The sequence below is a fragment of the Nicotiana tomentosiformis genome, chromosome 10 (genome assembly GCF_000390325.3).
Source record: "Nicotiana tomentosiformis chromosome 10, ASM39032v3, whole genome shotgun sequence".
NCBI lineage: Eukaryota > Viridiplantae > Streptophyta > Magnoliopsida > Solanales > Solanaceae > Nicotiana > Nicotiana tomentosiformis.
The window spans coordinates 46,825,701-46,849,677 of record NC_090821.1 but is presented as its reverse complement, the minus strand read 5'-3'; the positions used below and the strand labels follow the sequence as shown (position 1 = coordinate 46,849,677).

Genomic DNA, 23,977 nt, shown 5'->3' with positions numbered 1-23,977 from the left:
TTTCTCAATCAATCATGGTAAAATGTTACTCAACTTTTCTTCTATTCACAAAAAAACTACAAACACATGTACAACATTCATTATTTGTTTTTTCCTGTATGCTAAAAATCATACATTGTAAACCATTCCTACCTCTAAAGTAGAAGCATGGGGTACATTTAATGTGTATGTAGGTGGTCTACTGTTCCTTCTCAAAAAGTCAAATCCAAAATTTATAACTATTTTCTTAAATAAGCTAGATCCTTGTTTGGCTCTTACATAGGAATGTCCCAATATGTAAGCTATGCCTGCTTCCCTTGCTTCCATTAGTTCGCGCAACTCCTCTTGTGCACCTCTATCAATCTTGGGAGATTCCGGTATGACAAACCTCACCCTTTTCTTAGGCTTGGTTACGCGTGGAGAAAGTATTTCTTTACGCTCTGATGGTCCAACTAATTCAGCATTTACATCCTCATCGTCGCAAAGTTGAACTCCTGATAAATGAGTTGAAGGGGTTCCAACAACGGTGAGGTCCTCGAAATCCTTTCTAAGATCTTCACCGTTAACATTCAACCCTGTCCTTCCTGTTCGTATAAACTCAGCTATGCTACATACAAGATCATTCTCGAATTCTGAATCATCCTTGTGAGCATCGCGATAACCATACCTGACAATGCACCTGTACATGCGGTACTCTCTTGGGCCAATGTGTCCAACCAAGAAACGCTCCTCATGTTTAACATGAGGAACTGGGACAGATTTGACACAAAGGAAAACTAAGACCTGGTGGAATGCCGGAAGATTGGTAACAAAGTGTGAAAAAATTGCTGGGATTCCGGATACAAGCTCAGTGTGTATGAGGCCAATGCCACGAACCCGTACAATGCCTAGACTGGGACCAAGACCGAGTAGCCACTCAACAGAGACCTTATTTTGGACATCAAATTCGTACTTCTTTAAAGAGCCGTAGTGCCAAATGCACATTACTATCATGAAAGTAAAAGCCATTGCAATAGGCACCCATGCTCCTTCCAAAAATTTAATCAGAGAAGCAGAGAAATATAAGGCCTCAATCGTCCCAAAGAATATAACAAAGCAAAGTGCAAGGAGGACACTCTTGCGCCAGCACAAAACAATCACCAACGACATCAAGCAAGTAGTAACCAACATGACAGTTATGACTGCCAAACCTGATACAAAGCAAAATTAGGGATGAGGATTAGTAGTGAAATATTATTCAGCATGGAAACAGTCTTTTCAACTATGAGATCCTCATATCCACAGTGCAAATACGTGCGAAATAAATTTCAAAAGAATACAAATATTTATGCAGGGGAAAGAGAAAATACAGAGAAAGCACGGGAAATTGAACATGAAAATGTCCCTCCTCGTGCATGGAAAATTGTAACTGGGAATATAAAATTGAGCAGTCAATCTAGATTGATTCTCTGGAACCCGAATAAAGGCATTTTAAGTTTAACACCAAATCCAGGAAGGATAAATGATCTCGACTAATCAAAACTTTACTTTCCCTTATTCATATCATTACATTCATACCTGAAGCATTGCCCATCCTTTTGGTGTCTCTAAAGCCAATAGTAACAACCAAGCATAGTAGCATTAAGGTCCAATTAATCTCTGGAATATATATCTGTCCATGTATTTTGGATGACGTATTCACTATTTTGACTCGAGGAAAGCAACCCAGCGAGGAGCATTGTTTAATAATTGAAAAGGTTCCAGTGATGATGGCTTGGCTCCCCACCACGGCAGCAAGTATAGCAATCACCAGAACCGGCAACCTTAGTTTCTCTGAAACAACAATTTGAGATGTCCTTCATCAGCACAATTTCCTTCTAGCTTTATTCTTTTCCCCGTAAAAGCAACTAGGAAAATACATACCTGGTACAGAAACATAGAAGCCTATTCGATAGCTTTCATTTTCAATAACATGATGCTGTGAAAGATAAGCAGCCTGTCCCATATATGCAAGAATCAATGATGGATAAACCATGAAGGTAAAAGCAATCTGCAAAAGGGAAATTAGTTTCTTAAACAATGTTATATCTCACAAGCCGCGCTATATGCAAACAATAAGCTGTGTTCAGCTTTCTCTTTTTCTATAGCTAAAAGGAGAACCTCCAAGAGCTGTAGTACCTCAAAACAATTCTAACCAACCTTCAGTTCATCTCTATCCCTCTCCTGATTAGACATTCTCATCACTTTGTAATCACATCCATTTAGTCAAATTGAATCTGAAAGTTGGCTAAATTCTTCACTCATAGAAAGCAAAACAAAGGGGCCGGTCTTCGCTGTGCAGGGGTAACTCGATTCGGATGCCACGAAAATTTAGAAAGGGTGATACTGATAATAGAATGTCAACATGCAAAGCAGTAATAAATCCCATGGAAATTGAATGGGCAAACTTAGAATCAACCCCCTGGTCACAAACGCTGCTCAAAGCTTTTCTGTTGGGGGTACTAAGGCCATTGCCTATATTTTATTTGAATTGTTTAACGGACTAATCCTAAAGCTTAAACCATTGGAAAGGTTCTGTTTTTATTATTTATTTTAGGTCTCCAACACATCCCTTATGTGCGGGCCTGATTCTTTTCTAAGGCTAGGCACATGAAAATATTTCCTGAGGGGTCGTGTTGAGAGTTGAACTTGAAACTACAACCATCTCATCTAAAGGCTTAAGCTATTAGAGATGGCCTGCTTTATTATTTATTCTAGGTATAAAATAACTTTAGCCACCTATGATTAACATTTACTCAAACTTCTACTTATTTCAGCCCACCTAAGAGACTAAATTCAAACAGAGGAAAAAAGGGGACCATTGTCACACTTATGGCTTCTCATTTTTTATTATACTGTATCAAATATGCACCTTGTTATTTAGCAATTTTAGATATCTACCTGTATTGACAACTGGGAGAAGTGTCCTAGATCAGCAAACATTGCTTCAGAACCTGAAAGAATATATTTGTGTATTTTGTGATCATGGTACCAAAGGAAGATAAGCAGCAGATTAATCATAAAGCAACTGACAACTATATCTTGCCTGTTATGCACAGGAGGATCCCTCCCAAGGACATCCAGCCTCCTCTTTGAGTTTTTTTCAGGAATTTGTACATGTAATATGGAGACAGTGCTCGATACACATGACGGTCCCATTGTACTATATTATATACACCAATAGCACTGATACACACAAGCCATGTTATGACAACAGGTGCAAACAAAAATCCAACCCTGTGGGTGCCATAATGCTGAAGGGCAAACAAGGCTATCAGTATGACACAAGTAAGTGGAACTTCTACATCTGCAAATGACATATTTTACAAGGATAGCATGTCATTTTGAGCATAGGAATTAAATACTATTTTGAATGATTTAGATGATGTTAAATAAAATAAAATAATCAAATAAAAGGAAAGAAAACAACAGAGTAAGTAAGCTTAATTTCCTTAATCAAAAGCAGAATCTCAAGCTTTGCATCTATCACTCAAATGGTAGGAAGAGAATTCTAGATGCTTCTTCATGATTAAGTAGGCTGTAAACCTATTGGAATAGACATTTTAAGCTATGAGGATCTTGAAAGTAATGCGAGAATGAATGATTTGGCCTAAGACTACTCATGACCTGGTTAGATAACCAGCAATTATCATAGAAGTGATTGACAAGTAGGGTAGATATTTGTTCCTCATTTATATTTATTATTGTGGGGAAGTTGGATGTCTCTGACTGCATTTATGTATTCTAGAAAATGAGACTGCTGCCTGGTCAAGCAAAGAAATCTAATCTGCCATCAAACCTAAAACTTTTTTTTTTACACACTTTAACCATCTGGTATCCATAACCATTGGCCTGACTAATCCAGACTCGCGCCGCATAGAGCCCACTTAAGGAGATGCTTGCCCTATGAAGAACTTCTCCAGTCCCAGGTTTCGAACCCGAGACCTCGGGTAAGGGTGGATGGATGTGTTTCTTACCTGAAGAAGAAGGGTTTAAATGTTAGGTGGTCTTAATGACTTCCTATCCACCATCAAGAAACTCCATGTGGCCACGAAATTAATGGGACAATAGACACTCACATGCTCAAGTGGTTTGGTGGAAAGGTTACCATAAATTAGTGGCAATACTATTGTAGTTCTGCAATAATATTGGATAGTGGCGATAATATTGTGCATTTGCAATTATATTGGATCACTGCCAGGGGATATTAAGTTCCTTATATTTCTCAGGGTCTGAGGATATTTCTGGCCATATTCTGCCAACATCTATTGATTGCTCCTAACTTATGAAAAGAATCTACTGATTGCTCCTAAATACACTCGCCCGACCTTACCACTTGACTAGTAAGGGAAAAGCCCTTTACTAAACTAAGTTCTCTTTTGGAATCACAGAATAATCTGGATAGACTTGTGTTTGGAGAATATACAGGACGCTGAAAGGAATAAACTAAAATCAAATATTGATTGGCTGATCATTTTGCATTTACATCTATGCTTGCATATTTGAATTTTTATTGGTGATATTGGATGCTCCTCCTTAATGGGGAATCGTGCCTTTTTACACATTTGCTCCTATCAGACGGAATTGATCATCGACGGACATGTTAATTAGCATATGATAAGATCACCGCGGGTTTCAAGAAGTTGGGAGATCTGTTTGAGTCCATATATGACTTCAAAACATGCACTACGGAAATAGTACAAGTGCTTTATAATCTTTAACTTCAAATTATTTTGTTTTGAAAAAAGTCAAACACTGAATGAAAGAGAACAACTATCTTATTTATTTCTCTTAGATTAGCTGAAACTGCTCAATTTTTAATTTGAAGGTGCATTAAGTTTCCCCTTGATAAACATCTACAAGGAAGCGACAAAACATGTTTCATAAGACCTAAAGGTTAAAAAACACAATCACCGTTAGCCATTCAGGAAACAAAACACAGCATAACAATCTCACTAAAAAAAATTAGATAAAACTTACATTTGTGATGTTCTTTTCCAATAGCAAGTTCAATGCCAGAAACTGCTGAGAAAACTGCATAAAAGTCCACAAAAAGTTAATGCTGTCAGAAACTAACAAACACCATAAATTCCAAACTCTTAGTCAATCAATCAACCCATGTCACAATCCCAAGTCAGTTGAAGCCAAAGCCAGTTATATAAATCATTTATACCACACCGTTCTATTCAGGTCCAATTCATGTCAATATTAACTAAAATTAGGGATTCTCTAAATCTAATACTTATCCCAATACCGGCTAGCTAGTTTAATCCTAAGTGATCGATATCTCCTACACAGATCCCTTGCTTCTATTGTACTCTTTTCTTAACCAAAAATAACAATAACATGTGTTTGTAGAACCCATGGGGCTATTTTGCCGAGCTCCTTAGAGAGAGATACCTCGCACCCCCAAGGTATTCTCTACCTACCCAGCTGCATAGGCAGAGAATATTTACTTCCATAATCTCATCGGTTTTTTTACTTGCAATAACTCAGGATTTAATCTTAAATCTTTGGACAATAAAAATAATTATATCGAAGGTCGAACCAGAATTGGCCATTCAATCTTATGAGCTACAAAAAACATATTGGCATACCTGAAAGAGCAGGTGTGAGGATACCATCTCCAATAACCATACAAGCTCCAAGTAAAGCCAATACAAGCAGAAATCTCTGCAAAACTCTATACCTCTCAAGAGTTGACTTAAGTGTGGCACCAAAAGTAGTTGGGGCAGGTCTAATTATATCCTTCTTATAACTTGATAACTCTTCATCAGCTAACTGACAACTGGGCAATGAATTAACCTTAGCATGTCTACAAAGGAGTGAATACAAAGCAAAAGTTCCACCTTCACCATTATCATCAGCTCTAAGCACAATGAACACATACTTCAAAAGTGGAACCAAAGTCAATGTCCAAAACACAAATGATAAAACCCCATATATTTCTTCATTACTCTCTGAATGTGTAATATCTTCAGCAAAAGTACTCTTATAAACATATAAAGGTGATGTACTCAAATCCCCATATACAACTCCTAAACTCTGATAAGCCAATGTCAAGATTGTCCTCCAAGATTCTTTCTGCAAACCCAAAAAAATTATTATAATTCTCATTAAGATTGATCTGAATTTATAAAACCAGCTAAAGAACTAAGCTTCTAACACTTACCTTGATTCTATTCTGATTAACCCCTGTTTCAAGATCCATAGCAGGTGCTTTTTAAAACCATAAAGATTCCATTTTTTACAGCAAATTCACGAATTTCAACCAAAGAACAGAACTTTCAAGATTATTGGGAAAAAGAGATTTATATAATGGAGAAAATGGCAGTGGTAGCTGTAGGAGTAGAGTTGATGGTGGTGGGGGTAGGGGGAGTTTAACAATATGGCAAAATGCAGTTGAACAGCTCAAAGAGAAAATATTTAACACGAAAAGCCACAGAGATATTGGTCTAAACAAACGATAGAGAAAGATAATAAAACTTGGAATCAGAGCATAAGAGTAAGAGAATATTTTGGTCACACACACTAGAACAAATTTAGGAAGAGTTATTTTAAAAAATACATTATTTATTTATTTATATGATTTCTTCTTTCTTTATTTTTTAGATAAACGAAAGGGGAAAAAAATAATAGATATAGTTATGTATTATGTGTACGTTTCCTTTTCAATTGGCCCTGGGGGAGTTGAAAGCTGGCGGTTTCTGCGAGGGTGGGCTTCTAATAGTTTGCCTACTTGTTTTTTTCTTTTTTCTTTTTTATTATTATTACTTCCTTCGATTCATAATAATTAATAATTTTATCTTTGACACACCCATTAAAAAAATATAAACTCCTAGAGAAAAAAAGATATATTCACTAAATTAACTTTAATTAATTATTACTTTGACACATTAGAATATGTAAATAAGGGTAAATTTTAGAAAAATAAAATTAATTCTTTCTTAATTATGTAAATTGACACTTATTTTAGACTAAAATAAAAAAATAAAATGGTCAATTATTATAGAACGGACTCCGGGGGAGTATTATATTTTCGAGAGTTTAACTTATATATACATCATTCGTTTATAAAAAATAATTGTTATCTTAAAAATAAAGCAGGTATCTGCTACATAGGAAATCTAAACCAAATACTGTTAATTAGCGGTGAGCATGTTAGGTTTCACAATTGTGAAACTAAATTTAGGTTGTGATTTCTTGACCATTCAATTATTTAGATTACGTATGCTCTTATATATATATATATATATATATATATATATATATATATAGTAATCCTTCCGTTCACTTTTACTTGACACGTTTTGACTTTTTACGCCCCTTAATAAATAATAACCGAAGTGCATAATTTACCATGATACTCATATTAATTGATGCATATTTTATTGGATTTGAAAAAATGATTTGAAATGAATAATAAATACTGTGGGTATAATAGAAAAAAAAATTATCTTTTCTTGATATGCATAAAATGACAAGTAAAAATAAAATTTTATTTTTAGTAGTGCCAATTAAAAGTGGATGGAGGGAGTAGAAGACAAATGATAATATTTGTTGCTTTTTTCCATTATTATAAACTTGCATTCATTGTGTTTTTGTTATTTTCTGGAGTGGTAATTTATGCATTTAACATGAGATCTGATGTAAGCTTAGTTGACGTTCATGAAAGTGATAGTTTTAACGATTTTATTTTACCTAACAGTACTCCATTCATTCACTTTTATTTGTCCAGTATTTTAAAAATAGATTTTCACTTTTAGCATATCAAGAGAAATTGTCACATTTATAATTTCTTTTTTCATGTTATACCCATAGTATTAATTATTCATTTCAAATTATTTTCTCAAATCCATTAAAAATATGCATCAATTAATATGGGTATCATGGTAGTATTATACACTTCATTTATTATTTCTTAAGGGGTGTGCAAAGTTCATAGTGGACAAGTAAAAATGAACGGAGGGAGTAATAGTTTCTAGCTACTCCTATATGATTTATGGTAGTGCTTATAATAAATGCACAAATAGAAAGAAAAGTAGATTTGATAATAACTTACATTTACTAAATCTTATGGTAGTATTACATTTACTGATTAAGTGATGAATCACATGCAATGAACTCTCTTTTTCTTTCTTGAGTTTAATTTTCTTACCTTTTCCTCCTACTTCTTTTTCATCTTTTCCTTTCTTTCCATTGTTTCCACGTTTCTACTTTTACCATCTTTCCCCCATCAACTTTGTTGAATTTATTCTTGAAATTCTACTCTTATCTTGGCTAGAAAAAGACGTGTAATTCAATATTTATCTTACTTGAAGTATTGGAGATCAAAACTTAAAGTAGACCAGAAACATGGAAAAGGAAAAAAAAAAAAATATCATTTGGCCTTGAAGTTTTAGTTTATTTCTTTTGTTATTTTAGTGTCTGTGAATTAAAATCTGCTATATAAATATATATATCAGTAACTAATTTTAGCTGAAATAGTTGTTTTTAAACAAATCGGCTCATACAAGGAAAGACAAATTTAGAATAGCAAAATCAAGTAAAAACATAAATCTAAAACATGCATGCATCATCACATCACGCCCTTGAAATAGTTGTATTCACAAACTCTAACAATAAAACAAAAGAGTGAATGTGTTTCCTATTTTTTAAATTCATAAACTGTGAATTTTGATCAGCTAAAATTATAAAGAGCACTCTCAAACAGTGTTTTAAAAGGCGTGGGCGTAAGGCGAGGCATTTTACATATGTTTCAGCGAGGCATAAGCCCCGAGGGATGGGGCTTATGCCCATAGGTATTTAATTTTTAATATTTTATAAAATAATATAATGACAGTAAATATTTATAAACAGGTAAAAATTGAAGAAAATTATAAATATGTGAAATATATCCTCACAAAAAACTAATCAAAACAATCTATTATACGCTACTTACAAGCACAAGTAATTTGAGTCTAAAAGAATAAAGTTTTCTATATGGAGGAACAAAAAGGATGATTAACCTGCAATTTGAACTTTGAACTTGCTGCTATGAAGACGAATATAGTTCTCTTTGTATTTATAAAAAAATTAAATATTCGTTGCGTTTGGGAGATATTAGCAGACTAGCGGACAAGATAAAAAATTAGGAAAGACCGTGAATTAGGGTTTCAATCAATAAAAAAGGTCTTGACTTTTAAATTTAATACTTTTGAGTTCCTTTTAAACCTTTTGAGCAATTACCAAACTGACTTTTGAGAATTTGGGTATTATATGAAAAACTTATTCAACAATTTTTGTTTTAATTTGAAAAAGTCTCTAGAGCTTACTCTTCACTAAAACAATGCGCCCCGAACACTTGGGCGTACGCTCCAAATTGCTCGGCGTACGCCTCTTAAGACTTTTGCCTCACACCATTGCCCCGAGACGTTTTTGGTACGCCTCGCCCCGGGGCTCGCTCCGAAAACGTCTTTTAAAACAATGCTCTCAAATACTTTTTTCGAGAAGAAAGTTAGACCATAAAAACTTTTAATTTTCTGAAGCTTATTTTCCTTTGTCCTTCGTCTTGCTCAACGAAAAAACATACTTCCAAATTCCAATCTACAAATTTCCTAAGTACTTTTTTTAGACCATAAAATTACACCATCTATATATTTAAAAGTGGACTCCATATGCTATAAGAAACTAAACCACGACAATTTTAATAACTGTTTTTCCATTATTTTTTTTATTTGTTATTTTCAATGTTATACATACCTACTTGGGGGCAAAGCAAAAATACATAAAAAAAATTAAATAATCTTGTGATTAGTGACGAGCTACCGACCACAAATTATGTCAACAACTGTCTTCTGGTTTTGTATTATGATCATCAATATTTAGGCATAAAATAATGTATTAATTTTCCATCTCGATCTTAAAACATGGTCGAAGCAACTAATGACCTAAGATTAGATAATCAATAATTAAATTTTATATTTTATTACAGATCCCCCAGATTCATGATCTCGACATTAAGCAACACTAATAAATAATTTGCATCAGATTATCGTCATTAGTTTATGCCCCAGCCCACGCTTGAATTTGTTCCTTTTTCTCTTTCCTTTTTCTAAAAGTTGCCGGCTACATTTATTTAGGTCCGTTTATTTTTATTCTTATAAATAAAATTCAAATATCAACAGCATTTGGATTGAAAACAAATATTTGGTCGTTTAAAGTCGAATAAAATATGTGCCAAAGATAAGTAACAATATGTAATGAGGGGGGTTCTATTAAAATGGAGAAATATAATTTACACCAATAGAAGAGTTCATCTCCTTTCTTGCAACAGAGTTCATAAATGAAAAGATAAACAAAGAAGGGATAAATATTCCATATTTACTCTAAGTTAAAATTTTAAAAAAAAACATAAAATTCTTGCATAAATCTTAGTGAAACATCTCCTCTTGGATATATAGAGTCTCTTTTTTTTTGGGGGGGAGTTTCCACCCGATATCCGGTAATCATATTGGGGCTCGACTAAATCCGATCCATTTGCTGAGAAGTCCCACATTAGGGGTAAAGCGTTCCCTAACAAAGATGACTTCATATCCAAGGCTTGAGCCCAAGACCTCTGATTAATAATGAAGGAACAATTAACACTTCACCACAACCTTTGTCGGTGATATACAGAGTCATCTTCCCACAATACACATGTTTCTTTTAATCAGGGTCCAAAATATAATATGACAAGTTCTCAAATGGGTCCATCACCGAGGCCAAATTCATAACACAATAAAATCCAGAATTTTTCAAAAATATATTTTGAAAAAACTGATTGAAAGACACAACTTTTTTGTATAATTATAATTCAAAAAAAATCATTAAAAAAATTATTCTTCAAGAAACTAAATCAATCAAAACTAAACAAGATGATTGGGTAGAAAGTATAAATTGGCATGGAGTTGACCAAACAAGGAGCAATATATTTGGAGAGCTGTCATGAACACACGAGCCAATTTGACTAGTAAGATATGTTATGTTTTACCTAACTATTTGTATATATTTTGTCCCCATAATGGAAAACAAACATACAACTATACAAGTATGATTTTTCTTCAAGATTTAAGAGGCGTCGATGTCTCGTTTTTAAGTTGGCCATATATAATTGACTACTAAGTTAGTCTACTTTTCTCTTTGAAAGGATTTTTTATTTGTCCATAAAAGTCTTGGAACTTGGATGTTATCTGCTTCTATTCCTTTTCTTCTTTCTTTCATATATTTCAGTTGGTGATATATTATTGAAAAGTTATATGAACTGTATTGGTGGAAAAAGATATAGTGGATGCCCATTGTTTAAAATAATTGTCAAAAGGTTAGTTCGTGTGATGACAACCAACATTAAAATAAAATAAATTAAGTTTCCTCTTGGGAAATAAGAGGGTCGGAGTACCAAATTAAAAATAAAAAATGTCTTTCCTTTCTTTTTTCCACCAAAAGATTTTATTTCTTCTAAAGAAGAGAAAACGTAACAAAAGAGAGGAAATAAAATAATTTCTGCTAAAGCCATGGATTTCGATCTTAACTATATATGCTCTTTCTCTTTCGTTTTAGGAAAATCAGATAAGTTCGCTCATTTTAAGATGTTTCTATGAACATTTGTAATCACACAAATGAAGTTTGAGGAGGATAGTGTGTACGCAGACCTTACTCCTACTTCGGAGTAGTAGAGAAACTGTTTCCGATAGATACCCGACTCAAGAAGCTGATTTTTCTTAATTATATAATTTTTGTTTGTATAGACCTATAAGTCATGTGTTTGAATTATGGAACCAGCTACTTATCCTCATGTTAGGTAAGTTGCCTACAATCTATATGGAGTATATCTTTTTGGGCGTCACCTTTCTCTAAATCCTACGTGAATACAGAATATTTCATAAAACTTTTTTTAATCTTCCATTTGATCTTGAAATGTTAAAATTTCCTACAACCCCTGTCTCGATAGCTCTTTCTCTTTACTTTTTATAACAACTTTAAGAAAGAAGCATCAATTGTGTATTCTATCAATTACAATAATTAATATAAATCATAAAAGAAAATAATCTGGTCTATTTGGTAAGTAAAATTTTGATGAATAGATGCTGAGATAGAAAATAATTGGTAGGACTCTTTCATTAAAGGATACGAACTTAGCTAGCTGTCAATGAACTTGACGTGAAAATCTACAAATAAATCAAATATCAAATCACATGAGCTCACGTACACATGTTTTCTTGACCAAATCTCGCCCTCCTACCCACCCGCGGTCCCGAAGAAAACGAAAAGAAAGACGATGATTGGTCTTGGATAATCATTAAGTCGGCCTTTGTGTGTACACTACTAGTAACGTACTTAACGTTTATTTATTATTTTGTTCATTACTATTACTTTAAAATTTAACTCGAAAAGGAAAGTTAGAAGTTTAAAAACTTATTTAAAGAGTATTTTCAGTGAAATAATAATTTTTTCTCACAAAATTTTAATTTTTCTTAAATGTAAAATACATATTCGCATACAATTTTAATTTCTTTTCAACTTCAATATCAAGTACCGACTTTTTTCATCTTCAAGAATATATTAATTATCCAAACTCCAAAAGAGATTTCCACTTAGAAAAGTGAATTTGCTATGGTTCCAGAGAACAAGACCAAATAAAACTATATTGTCCTACAATAATTGGATATACACTATTTGTAAATTAGCACTTATTTATAGTTTTATTCATTATTTGAATTTTAAGTTGAAAAAAAGAATTGGGCGTTAAAAGCGTAATTAAGGAATACATGTCAAACGCAATACACAATTTGAACTTCAACATCAAATACTGACTTTTCTTTATCTTCAAGCATATATATCAATTGTCCAAAGTCCAAAAGGGGGTGCCTTGCCTCTTAGAAAAGTGGATTTGCTATGCACCGAGAGAACAGGACCAAAAGAAAACTATAGTGTCCTACAATAATAGGGGCTGCCTAATATATTGAGGATTGCGCGTCCTGTTTCCTTGAATAAGAGGTTACATGTCTATTAGGCAACAAGACTAGCCTAGGTGCCAGCAGCGGTCTCCAACTTACAATTTTTTGGTACATGTAAACATTACTGGAGGAGGATCCATAATTTAAAGACTAATTTTATCTCTAATCATGCCTTATACAAGAGAAAATATCCAAATTTGGTTTTGTGCTGTTTGAATCGGAGCGACATTGACCTCCATTTGACTTTCGGTTTATTCATCGTCTCCTTATCGTTAGCAAATTATCTTATACTTATACTTGTTATTAACAAAGTTCCAATGTAAAATGGATGGCGTCACGCCCCGAAAATTGGAGCGAAATGTGATGGCACTCAACCTATTTTACATGTAGAGAGAATCCTATTCTAATTGGCTAATAATCACTCAAGCACCGAGCAAATTGCCCGTAAAAATGAATAATGATTTAAATGATAAAAAACCGACAAAGCTAAACCCACTAGTCAAGTCATTAACCTCTGCTGAAATAGGAACACATGAAACTTTAGGATATTTCCCGAGAATAATATAAATGTCTATAAAAAATGAAAGCCTGAAGAGATCCGGTATGGCTGGAATGAATCAACTGAGCCTGAACTCTGAGTCTAGAAAGCTTGCTTCTAGCCACGAACTTTGTCAATTTCATGCTCAACACCTGCCACACGACGTGGTAGGCCTAGACAGACTAAGCATCTCCAAGGATACCCAGAAAATCTCATTGTAATGACTCTGTTGGTCGTTTTGAGTATTAGGACCCATTCTCCTATTTGATACTTCATGTATATTTGTTTGATATTTTGTAACTTGCAGGGATAATTGGTTAGGTTTCGGGAAGGTTTGGGAATAAATTGGAACACTTAGATTTTATTTTTAGAAGCTTAAGTTGTAAGAGTTAACCAAGAGTTAGCTTTTGAGTAAACGACATCGGAATCGAGATTTGATGATTTCAATAGATTCGTATAGTGATTTTGGACTTGGGCGAATGTTTGAATTTGATTTTGGATGTTCCTAGTAGATTTTGACTCTATATGTCGAAAGTTCGCAATTTGAAGAATTGGAGGGTTCATAGGTTTGACTGGTAGTTAACCTTGATGTTATTAGATTCCGATTAGTGATCCGAAAATTTGGACAGGTTCATTTGGTTGAATGAAACTTGTGTGCGAAGTTTGGTTATAATCCGAAATATTTAAGTATGATTCTAACGCATTCGGCGAAATTGGAAAGTTGGGAAGTTAAGAGATGGATTTGATCTTCGACTCATGGTTTTGTTGTTATTTTTAATATTTTGAGCTTTAGAATAAGTTTGAATAAGGTATTCAGACTTGTTAGTATGATTAGCAGGAGCTTGTGAGGCTCAGGTGTGTTTTGGGATGATTTCGGACCCATTTGAACTATATTGATGTGGCTGGAGTTTGCTGGTATTTGATACACCGCACTTGGGATGGTATGTGGGCAGGTGCGATGGTCGCATCTGTGGTGCATTCTGCGCAAATATGACAGGAGGTCAAGTTGGGGATGGTCGCACTTGCGGAGGATTTTATCACACATGTAAAGCCACATCTACGAAAGATGAGTCGCAAATGTGAGGTTTGGCCAGGTCTATGGAAGTCGCAGATGCGAGGATATGGTCGCACCTGTGATTCCGCATCTGCAGAGTTTAGATCACAGATGCGAGGTTGGTTCCTTGGCTGGAGATGTTCTAAAGCGCTGGATTTATCGCAAAAGCGAGCTCGCACATGCGACTAAGTGTATGCTGATAAGTGTTGATTTTTACCACTTATTAGTACCTTTTTTACTTTTGTTTTAGTCTGAAAGTATTGATTTATGTTTTCAAAACTAATGAAAGTATGCAAATTGTAGGAATATTGGAAATTTGGGCTCTTATAAAGAAATCCGACTCAAAAAAGAGTGTTCCGACTCACAAGGCAAGAAGGGGCGTATCATATTAGAAGTGTGGTCCGCAGAAGCAAGTGCATACCACAGAATTCTCTCTGCGGCCGCAGAACTGATGAAGAAGCCCAGAAGTAATTGAAGCAGAAATACAGACCGCACACAATTTGTGGGGCCATAGACCATGGTCCGCATTGACAAGAATTCAAAAAGTTCAGAGAGTGTCCAAATGACCAAAATTGAAGCCTTGCCTGAAGTGCGGACCGCACATGAATTGTGCGGTTGCAGAAGCTGAATTGCAGCCGCAGACCAAATTGTGCGGTTGCAGAATCCAGTCTCCTGCAAACTCAAGCAATGTGCAGATCACACATGGAATTGTGCGGCCGCAGAACCTCCCCGAGGGTATTTTTGTCAGCGAATTTTGGGCAATTATAAATAGACAGGAATCACATTTTTAGGTCAAGTTTTGAAGTTCTCTCAGCTGTAGCTGTTGTAGTTTTCCATTTTAGGAAATTTGTGATCATTTTGGGATAAAAACATTATAGTTTATCATTTTAATTTTATATTATGGGTTTAATTAGTATTTCTTGTTTGTTTTCTTCATTTTTCACTATGAGTAGCTAGATTTGTACTAGGGTTGTGACCCAAATATAGTGTATAAACCTTATGGGTATTTAATTTAATGCTTATTTATAATTGAGTGTTTGTTATTTAGCGTTGTTCATGCTTTAATTTTAGAATTAATGATCACAAACATTGATTCATGCCTTTTTGACTTGGTCTTTACTTGAGAAAGAGGAACCTAGTCTAGGAAAACTTGGCTAACAAAAAATTGGGCTAGTTGAAGATTTGACTAGACTAATTAAAGGGTTTGAACTAGAGATAGGAAAAACCCGACTTGAGCTCATATCAACTATTTAGCTTGGTACCCATTTGGGCTTGAGAAAGCCAAATTGGGCAAAATTACTCTATGACTGAGAGGTATTGCGTGGGTAGCTTAGAGTTGAGAGCTATAATATACCCCGATCAATAAAATAAGTGTTAACGTACTTAACCCATTAGGCGAACACCTAGGTGAAGGTCACATCCCTAGGCCTTTTACCCATTTGATAAAAATAACCAAAAATAATTACTTGCTTTCTAGTTTCTTCTCATTAGTTTACAATTGTTAGTGTTAATTTAGAGGTAGAAAACAAAATCGCTTGTTTGGAAGCACAATTGAGCTATTTTATTTACTCTCATCAAGTGTACACCCTAACACCCATATTAAACTCCATGTGAAAATCGACCACGACTCTTGTTGGGTACTATTCTTCCAACGACCATTTCCACTCACTATTGAGTGCGGATTGGACGTGAATCATCTGCATATGCAAGAATTCCTAACATGGGTTGTATTTCGAGTTTTGACTCATTTTCTTTAATTTTGAGTTTTAGAGCTTGGGAAAAAGGCGATTTTGGACGAGATTTTCATTACAACTTTGAGGGTAAGTAATTTCTACGTGGATTTAATTATATATCTTGATTTTTTATAAATTTTTATAATTAAAATATAGAATTTTAAAGTGAAATTGGGGGGGGGGGGGGGTTATATATAACCTAAGAGAGTATAATTTGAAGATTTGGATATCGATTTGGACTCGATTTTATAATCTAATTATATAGTTGGACTCATGGGGTTATTAGCAATCGGGATCTAACCCAAGACCCCGGTTCTGATGATATAGGCTTGAGTTGATTTTTGTTGAATTTATGGGATTTGATTAGAGATTGAAGCTTTATTGTTTGAAATTGATTTCTATAGCTTTGTTTGATGTTGTTGAGTATATTTGACTAGATTCGAGTAATTCGGAGTTGAATTTAAAAGAAAAGGCAGTTGTTGTTGATTAAAACTAGCCAGGAAGAGGTAAGTCTCTTGTTTATCCTTGTAAGGGGGAATTTTTTCATAGGTAATCTATTTGCTACTTGTTGTTTGACTTAGGAGCCACGTATATGCAAGGTGGCGAGCTTATATGCGTAGCTATGTTATGACCATATCTAGTAGAGTTTGACTTATGATATGCCTTGTTTGGACTATGTGAAATTATTATCCATATTTCATTGATTCTATGACTACGCGATGACTCATAATTATGATTTAGAAGCATGGTTAAAGTTATGACTTATTAAATTGGGTATAAAAGATTATATTACCAAGTAGAGCTTTCTTATTGAGCCATATCCATATACTTGTCTAATTCATTCACAACTTAATAATTACATGGCTTAATTTTACTCATGTTAAATATTATGATTAGATTTTTGAATGATGAGATACCTTATTGACATGTTGTGATAAATTGAATTACATGAATAGCTATAACCATCTTTTAATCATGTGAGCTTTTATTCAAATTTTTATTATTATATTCTGTTGCCTTTTAATTTTATTAGTTTATACATATATGCATGACTTGTAGAGTTGGATATTGAGAAAAGTTGAAGATGTTGGCACCAAGGACACTATGAGAGGATATTGATTATTAGTTATTGATCATTGATTACAAAATAATCAACGCTTGGATATGGATCAATCTCTCTGGGGTCAGGTGATTATCCATGTTACTTTGGGCCTTGTGAGTGTAGATACACACATTTGGTGCTTAGTTTGGACATGTGGCCCGTGTCGGACACATGGATTTGTGATATGAGATATTGAGAATGGATCCTGAGAATGCATATATAAATATCTTGAACTCATGCAATAGTTTTTTATATAAATGTCGCTTGGTATACATCATATGTCTTTATGCGAGGATTGAGGCATTGATATCTTATTTGATCTTCTCTATTTGCAAAGCGTGCGTAAATTTCATATGTTAGGTATTTCTAGCTTTTGAACCTACTTGATGATACTATGCCTTCTTCCGTATCTTATTTATGCTTTCACTTAATTATTGGATTATTAGTAAGTGTCAATGTCGACATATCCTTCGCTACTACTTCTTCGGGGCTAGACTTGATACTTATTGAGTACCATAGTTTTGTACTCATACTAAACTTCTGTATATTTTTGTGCATGTTCTGAGGCATGTACTAGTGGTCCCATTCACTTGAGTAGGAGCATATTTGGAGACTCTGTGGTGAACTTCTTGTCACGACCCAAATCGAAAGGCCGCGACGGGTGCCCGAATCCTACTTGTCGAACATCCTTAAGCATGCGTTTAAGATATAAACATGAATAACATACGTGAGAAAAACCTGTCCAAAAGATACATATACATATGCATGCGGAATATAGTGGGACGAGCCGGCAGGGCTACTATAGACAGCTATATACCCAAAACTGGAAGCCAACAAGGCCGCATACTATCCGACTATACATAACTGTCTATAGACCTCTAATAGAAATACAACTGTACAAAGACAGGACTGAGCCACGTCATACCCATATATGTATACAAGCATATCGTGCCAAAATCAAAAGCAACTTCGGATCAAGTGGAGCACGCTAACTTTCGTTGATCAAGGATCCTAAGAAGGGGGACCGTCTGCTTGTCTACCTGTACATGCGGGCATGAAACGCAGGCCCCAGGAAATAGGGCGTCAGTACGAATAATGTACTGAGTATGTAAGGCATGAAAATCAGTACATAGAAGACATAGATGAAATATGGAATAAAGAATTCCGCCTGTAAGTCTAAATAACTTTATAAATCCCGAAACTTTTAAAATGTTATGCACATGCGTGTAAATGTCGTGTCATGTATAGGTATAGGTGTACATAACATCATCAAGCCTCTGAGGGCATCCCATCATATCATCTCGGCCACTGTGGGCAAAATTATCAACATATACCAGCTGATCAGGTGGTGGTGCGTATATAACGCCATAACCTTTTACCATATCCCACATACATATAATATACGCGTATATAATGCCATCTGGTCATGGGTCAATGTACATGTATAAATGCATGAAATGCATAAGAAATACGTTAATAAGATTTTCTCGGAATGTCATAAAAATAATATGCCTGTCGGATAAATTTTATCAATACGTATTTTTCTGAGACCCATGAACAGAAGATATAATAATAATTCACATGAGGAATCAAGAATATAGACACCCCTAATATTTCTATGAATAGTCATTTATGAAAATTGTGCATTTGCTCATTTCGTTCGTATCGTATAGATCATGCCAAAAGAAAGAAGGGATAGCCTTAACATACCTGAGTTGATTTTTTTGACATTCCTCTAACACACGTTAATTGCGACAAAACATGAAACACGTTGTATGAAAAGCTCGTTGCTTATGCAAAGATTATCTTGGCTGAACCTCTCCTTGAGTAACTATGAGAAGCTTGAATTAAGCTCTTCAGAACATGACGTTAAAAGGTATGGAAAGTTTTGTTGAACTTTGAAGAGATTAAGATGGTCATTCCTAACAGAAGCTTTAAGAGAAATTACGTTAATGAAGTTATGGAAAGTGTTTGTGAGAATTCTTTCATAAGACATTGTAGTTATTATTCAACGCTTTTTAGGTGGCCCCATAATTAAGCTTGGTGTCACACTTCTTTCTCAAAGTGTGACACCTTACAATCTTTAATGCTTAGTCAATTAAGTGTAAAGGATGATTGCCACGTTGGGGGTTAAATCTTGGTTAAATCTTATCCTACTTTTTAATTAATTACCCAATAATTAATTAATTACCCATATAATTAAGAATTATCTCAACTTACTTAAAATACTACTCACTTTTAATATACTTTACGTATCCTACTATCGTGGTTGTGGGGTACCTTGTATGGCATTAGTCCATAAATGCCGGTTATTGTAGCTCGGACCGTATTTTATCCCAAATTGACAATCTTCAACGAAACACATTTTCTTTGATTCGTTTACCCTTTATCCTTCACGGCACTTACTTATCACTCGTTATAAATAGCATAAATACATATAATCTCAAGATAATCTCATCCCCGAGCTTACGTCGATTAACTTACGACGAAACTTTAACGTACGAAAACGCGAGATGTAACATCCTTCCCCCCTCAGAAACATTCGTCCTCGAATGTTTAATTCCCTGGGATCTATATAACTTTGGTAGAGTCGCCTTTGTAACAATACTACTACCAACTCTTCCTGTAGAAACTCAATAATTTAATGCCACATAGGACCACAATCATCAATAACGACAATGGCCTCACACGACCAATGACAATAATTAACACAAGAATCCATACACGTACCTTAAGGTTGTGATGTCTCAGTCGGACCCTTCTCTGGAGGAGGAAATAAGTAGGGATATCTAGACTTCATGTCTTCCTCGGCCTCTCAAGTCATTTCTTCCACATTGTTGTTTTTCCAAAGTACTTTTACCGAAGCTACGTCTTTAGTTATCAATTTCCGAACCTGCCTGTCTAATATAGCAATGGGAGTTTCTTCATATGATAGCTGCTCTGTGACTTGAACGTCGCCAACTGACACGATTCTGGAAGGATCCCCGATACATTTACGGAGCATAGACACATGAAAGACTGGATGTACATACTCCAAGTCCGAAGGCAAGTCTAACTCATATGCTACCTGGCCTACCTTGTGTATGATCCTATATGGTCCAATGTACCGAGGGCTAAGTTTTCCTTTCTTACCGAACCTCATAACACCTTTCATCGGTGATACCTTTAGGAATACCCAGTCATCAACCTGAAACTCCAAGTCTCACCGTCGATTATCCGCATAAGACTTATGACGGCTTTGAGTTGCTAATAGCCTTTGCTGTATAAGCTTAATTTTCTCGACTGCCCGATGTACCAATTCTGGTCCTACTAACGTAGTTTCCCCAATATCGAACCACCCTATAGGTGACCTACACTTCCATCCGTAAAGAGCTTCATATGGAGCCATCTGAATACTGAAATGGTAGCTATTATTATATCTGAACTCAATAAGCGGCAGATGATCATACCAGCTACCTTTGAAGTCTATCACACAAGCTCGTAACATATCCTCAAGTGTCTGTATAGTACGCTCAGCCTGTCCGTCTGTTTGGGGATGAAATGATGTACTAAGACTTACCTGAGTCCCCAATCCTTTTTGGAAGGACCTCCAAAAGTTGGCTGTAAATTGAGCTCCTCTATCTGAGATAATAGATACAGGGATACCATGCAGTCATACTATTTCCTTAATATAAAGCCTTGCATAATCCTCTACAGAATATGTAGTCCTAACGGGCAGAAAATGGGCTAACTTTGTAAGCCTATCAACAATCACCCATATCGAATCGAACTTACGCTGAGTACGAGGTAATCCTACGTTGAAATCCATATTGATTACTTCCCATTTCCAAGTCAAAATCTCCATAGCCTGCAATAATCCACCGGGTTTTTGATGCTCAATCTTGACCTACTGACAGTTAGGGCACTGAGCAACAAACTCCGCTATATCCTTTTTCATTCCGCCCCACCAATATACTTCCCTGATATCATGATACATCTTTGTCCCTCCTGGATGGATAGAATAATGAGAATAGTGAGTTTCTCCCATAACCTGCCGATGCAGCCCTACAACATTAGGGACACATAATCGCCCTCGATATCTGAGGACCCCATCTTTTGTGATTTCAAATGGTGTCTTCTCCTTCTGAGGGGTGGTATCCCTATAATGAACTAACACATGATCCTCGTACTGGCATTCCTTTACTTCAGTTACTAAAGAGGATGTTGCCGTATCCTGAATAGTAATTCCAATATCACCTGAGTCCAGTAACCGAACTCCAAGACTAGTTAGCTGATGAATCTCATGGTCTATTCCCCTATTTTCTGGCTGTAAATATGACATGCTACCCATAGATCTACGGCTGAGGACGTCGGCTACTACGTTTGCCTTCCCCGGATGGTATAAAATATCAACGTCATAATCTTTAAGTAGCTCCAACCATCTCCTTTGACGTAAATTCAATTCCTTTTGCTTGAAGATATACTGGAGGCTCTTATGATCCATATAGATATCAACATGAATGCCATACAAGTAGTGCCTCCACATCTTTATTGCATGAATTACTGCGGCTAACTCTAAATCGTGGGTCGGGTAATTCTTCTCGTGCTTTCTTAGTTGTCTAGAAGCATAAACTACAACCTTACCATGCTGCATCAGCACACAACCCAATCTAATGCCTGAAGCATTACAATAGATAACATAACCATCGGTCCCTTCTGGGAGCGTTAGAACTGGTGCAGAAGTCAATCTGTCCTTTAATGCCTGGAAACTCCGTTTGCAAGCATCAGTCCATTGAAACTTTGCTCCCTTCTGAGTCAACTTTGTCAAAGGTGCTGAAAGGGAAGAAAATCCCTCTACAAATCTCCTGTAATAACCTACCAAACCGAGAAAACTACAAACCTCCGTCGGTGTCGTGGGTCTAGGCCAAGTCTTTACTGCCTCAATCTTTTGTGTATCAACCCGGATAACTTCACTCGAAATGATATGCCCAAGGAAAGCTACAGAGTTCAACCAGAATTCACATTTAGAGAATTTTGCATACAACTTCCCTTTTTGTAGAACTCTGAGCACAGTACGCAAATGATCTGCATGCTCGGCCTCTGAATGAGAATACACCAATATATCATCAATAAATACAATTACGAACAGATCTAAAATGGGCCTGAACACACGGTTCATCAAATCCATGAATACTGCCGGGGCATTGGTCAAACCGAACGACATAACACGAAACTCAAAGTGCCCGTATCTGGTCCTGAATGCTGACTTCGGAATATCTTCCTCCTTAACCCTTACCTGATGGTACCCGGACCTCAAGTTTATCTTTGAAAAACACATGGCACCTTACAACTGATCAAATAAATCATCAATCCTCGGGAGCAGGTACTTATTCTTGATCATTACCTTATTCAATTGTCTATAATCAATACACATCCGTAAGGAACCATCTTTCTTGCTTACAAATAACATAGGTGCTCCTCACGGTGATGTACTAGGTCTGATAAAGCCTTTTTCAAGCAAGCTTTAGTTGTTCCTTCAACTCTTTCAGCTCCGCGGGGGCCATTCTATAGGGAGGAACAGATATTGGATGAGTATCTGGTAGTAGGTCAATAACAAACTCAATTTCTCGCTCTGGCGGAAGACCCGGAAGCTCATCGGGAAACTCATTAACCATAGGGATAAATTGAATGGTTGGTGACTCTACTTTCACATCCTGAACCCGAACTAAGTGATAAATATAGCCCTTTCTGATCATCTTCCTTACCTTGAGATAGGAAATAAATCTACCTCTCGGTGACGCCGTATTACCTTTCCACTCCAAAACAGGCTCCCTTGGAAACTGAAATCGGACCATCTTTGATCTACAATCAATGTTGGCATGACAAGAAGCCAACCAATCCATACCCATTATAACATCAAATTCTACCATATCTAACTCAATTAGGTCCGCTACTGTATATCGACTATGAACTACTATTATACAACCTCTATATACTCGCTTAGCTATCACTAAGTCCCCAACAGGTGTATACACCTCAAAAGGTTTAACCAATTCAGGTTTTATTCCAAACTTACTAGCAACCGGCGGAGTAACATATGATAAAGTGGAACCCGGGTCAATCAGTGCATATACATCATATGGGGAGACTAATAATATACCTATAACAATATTAGGCGATGACTCCTGATCATGTCGTCCTGCTAGCGCATAAATGCGGTTCTGAGGACCGCTCGAGCTAGATGCTCCGCCTCTGCCTCTACCACGACTCATTTGTGCTTGTGAACCTTGCCCGGGGGGTGTACTGATGATGATGAACTAGCTACAGATCCCGCTGGCTGAGCTATGCTTGCATCAACTCTCGTCGGACAATCCCTCATAACGTGGCCCGGATAACCACAAGTATAACAAACACCCAACCTCATGCGACACTGCCCGACATACTGCTTACCACACTGGGCACATTGTGGCAAGGGCGGCCTTATCTGACTTGACTCACCCCTATACTGAGAACTTGAGGCCCTAGATTTCTGGCCAGGCCCCAAATATGAGGAACGATCATATATCTTATCGCCCAACTGAGGGGGTGCGCTAGCTGATG

The 23,977-nt window shown here is 35.9% G+C and overlaps 2 protein-coding genes across 4 annotated transcripts; both read right to left on the bottom strand.

The window, feature by feature from the left end:
• Positions 1-12: 12 nt before the first annotated feature.
• On the bottom strand, positions 13-6,567 carry LOC104100652 (potassium transporter 6-like). Of its 3 annotated transcripts, none has more exons than XM_018772258.3 (8): positions 6,152-6,567; positions 5,595-6,081; positions 4,978-5,031; positions 3,044-3,304; positions 2,899-2,951; positions 1,882-1,954; positions 1,537-1,791; positions 13-1,169 (listed from the first exon to the last, which is right to left on the bottom strand). In XM_018772258.3, the coding sequence occupies exons 1-8, from the start codon at positions 6,206-6,208 to the stop codon at positions 109-111; spliced, it is 2,301 nt and encodes a 766-aa protein (XP_018627774.1). In that variant the 5' UTR covers positions 6,209-6,567; the 3' UTR covers positions 13-108. The 3 variants fall into 3 exon arrangements, with proteins under 3 accessions (XP_018627774.1, XP_018627773.1, XP_009606223.1); XM_018772257.3 differs by having other exon boundaries at positions 1,882-2,008; positions 6,152-6,566; XM_009607928.4 differs by having other exon boundaries at positions 1,882-2,008; positions 6,170-6,564.
• Positions 6,568-20,213: 13,646 nt separating this feature from the next.
• On the bottom strand, positions 20,214-23,649 carry LOC138900118 (uncharacterized). Its single transcript, XM_070186825.1, has 4 exons — positions 23,187-23,649; positions 22,278-22,477; positions 20,958-21,019; positions 20,214-20,370 (listed from the first exon to the last, which is right to left on the bottom strand). The coding sequence occupies exons 1-4, from the start codon at positions 23,647-23,649 to the stop codon at positions 20,214-20,216; spliced, it is 882 nt and encodes a 293-aa protein (XP_070042926.1).
• Between the last annotated feature and the right edge of the window lie 328 nt (positions 23,650-23,977).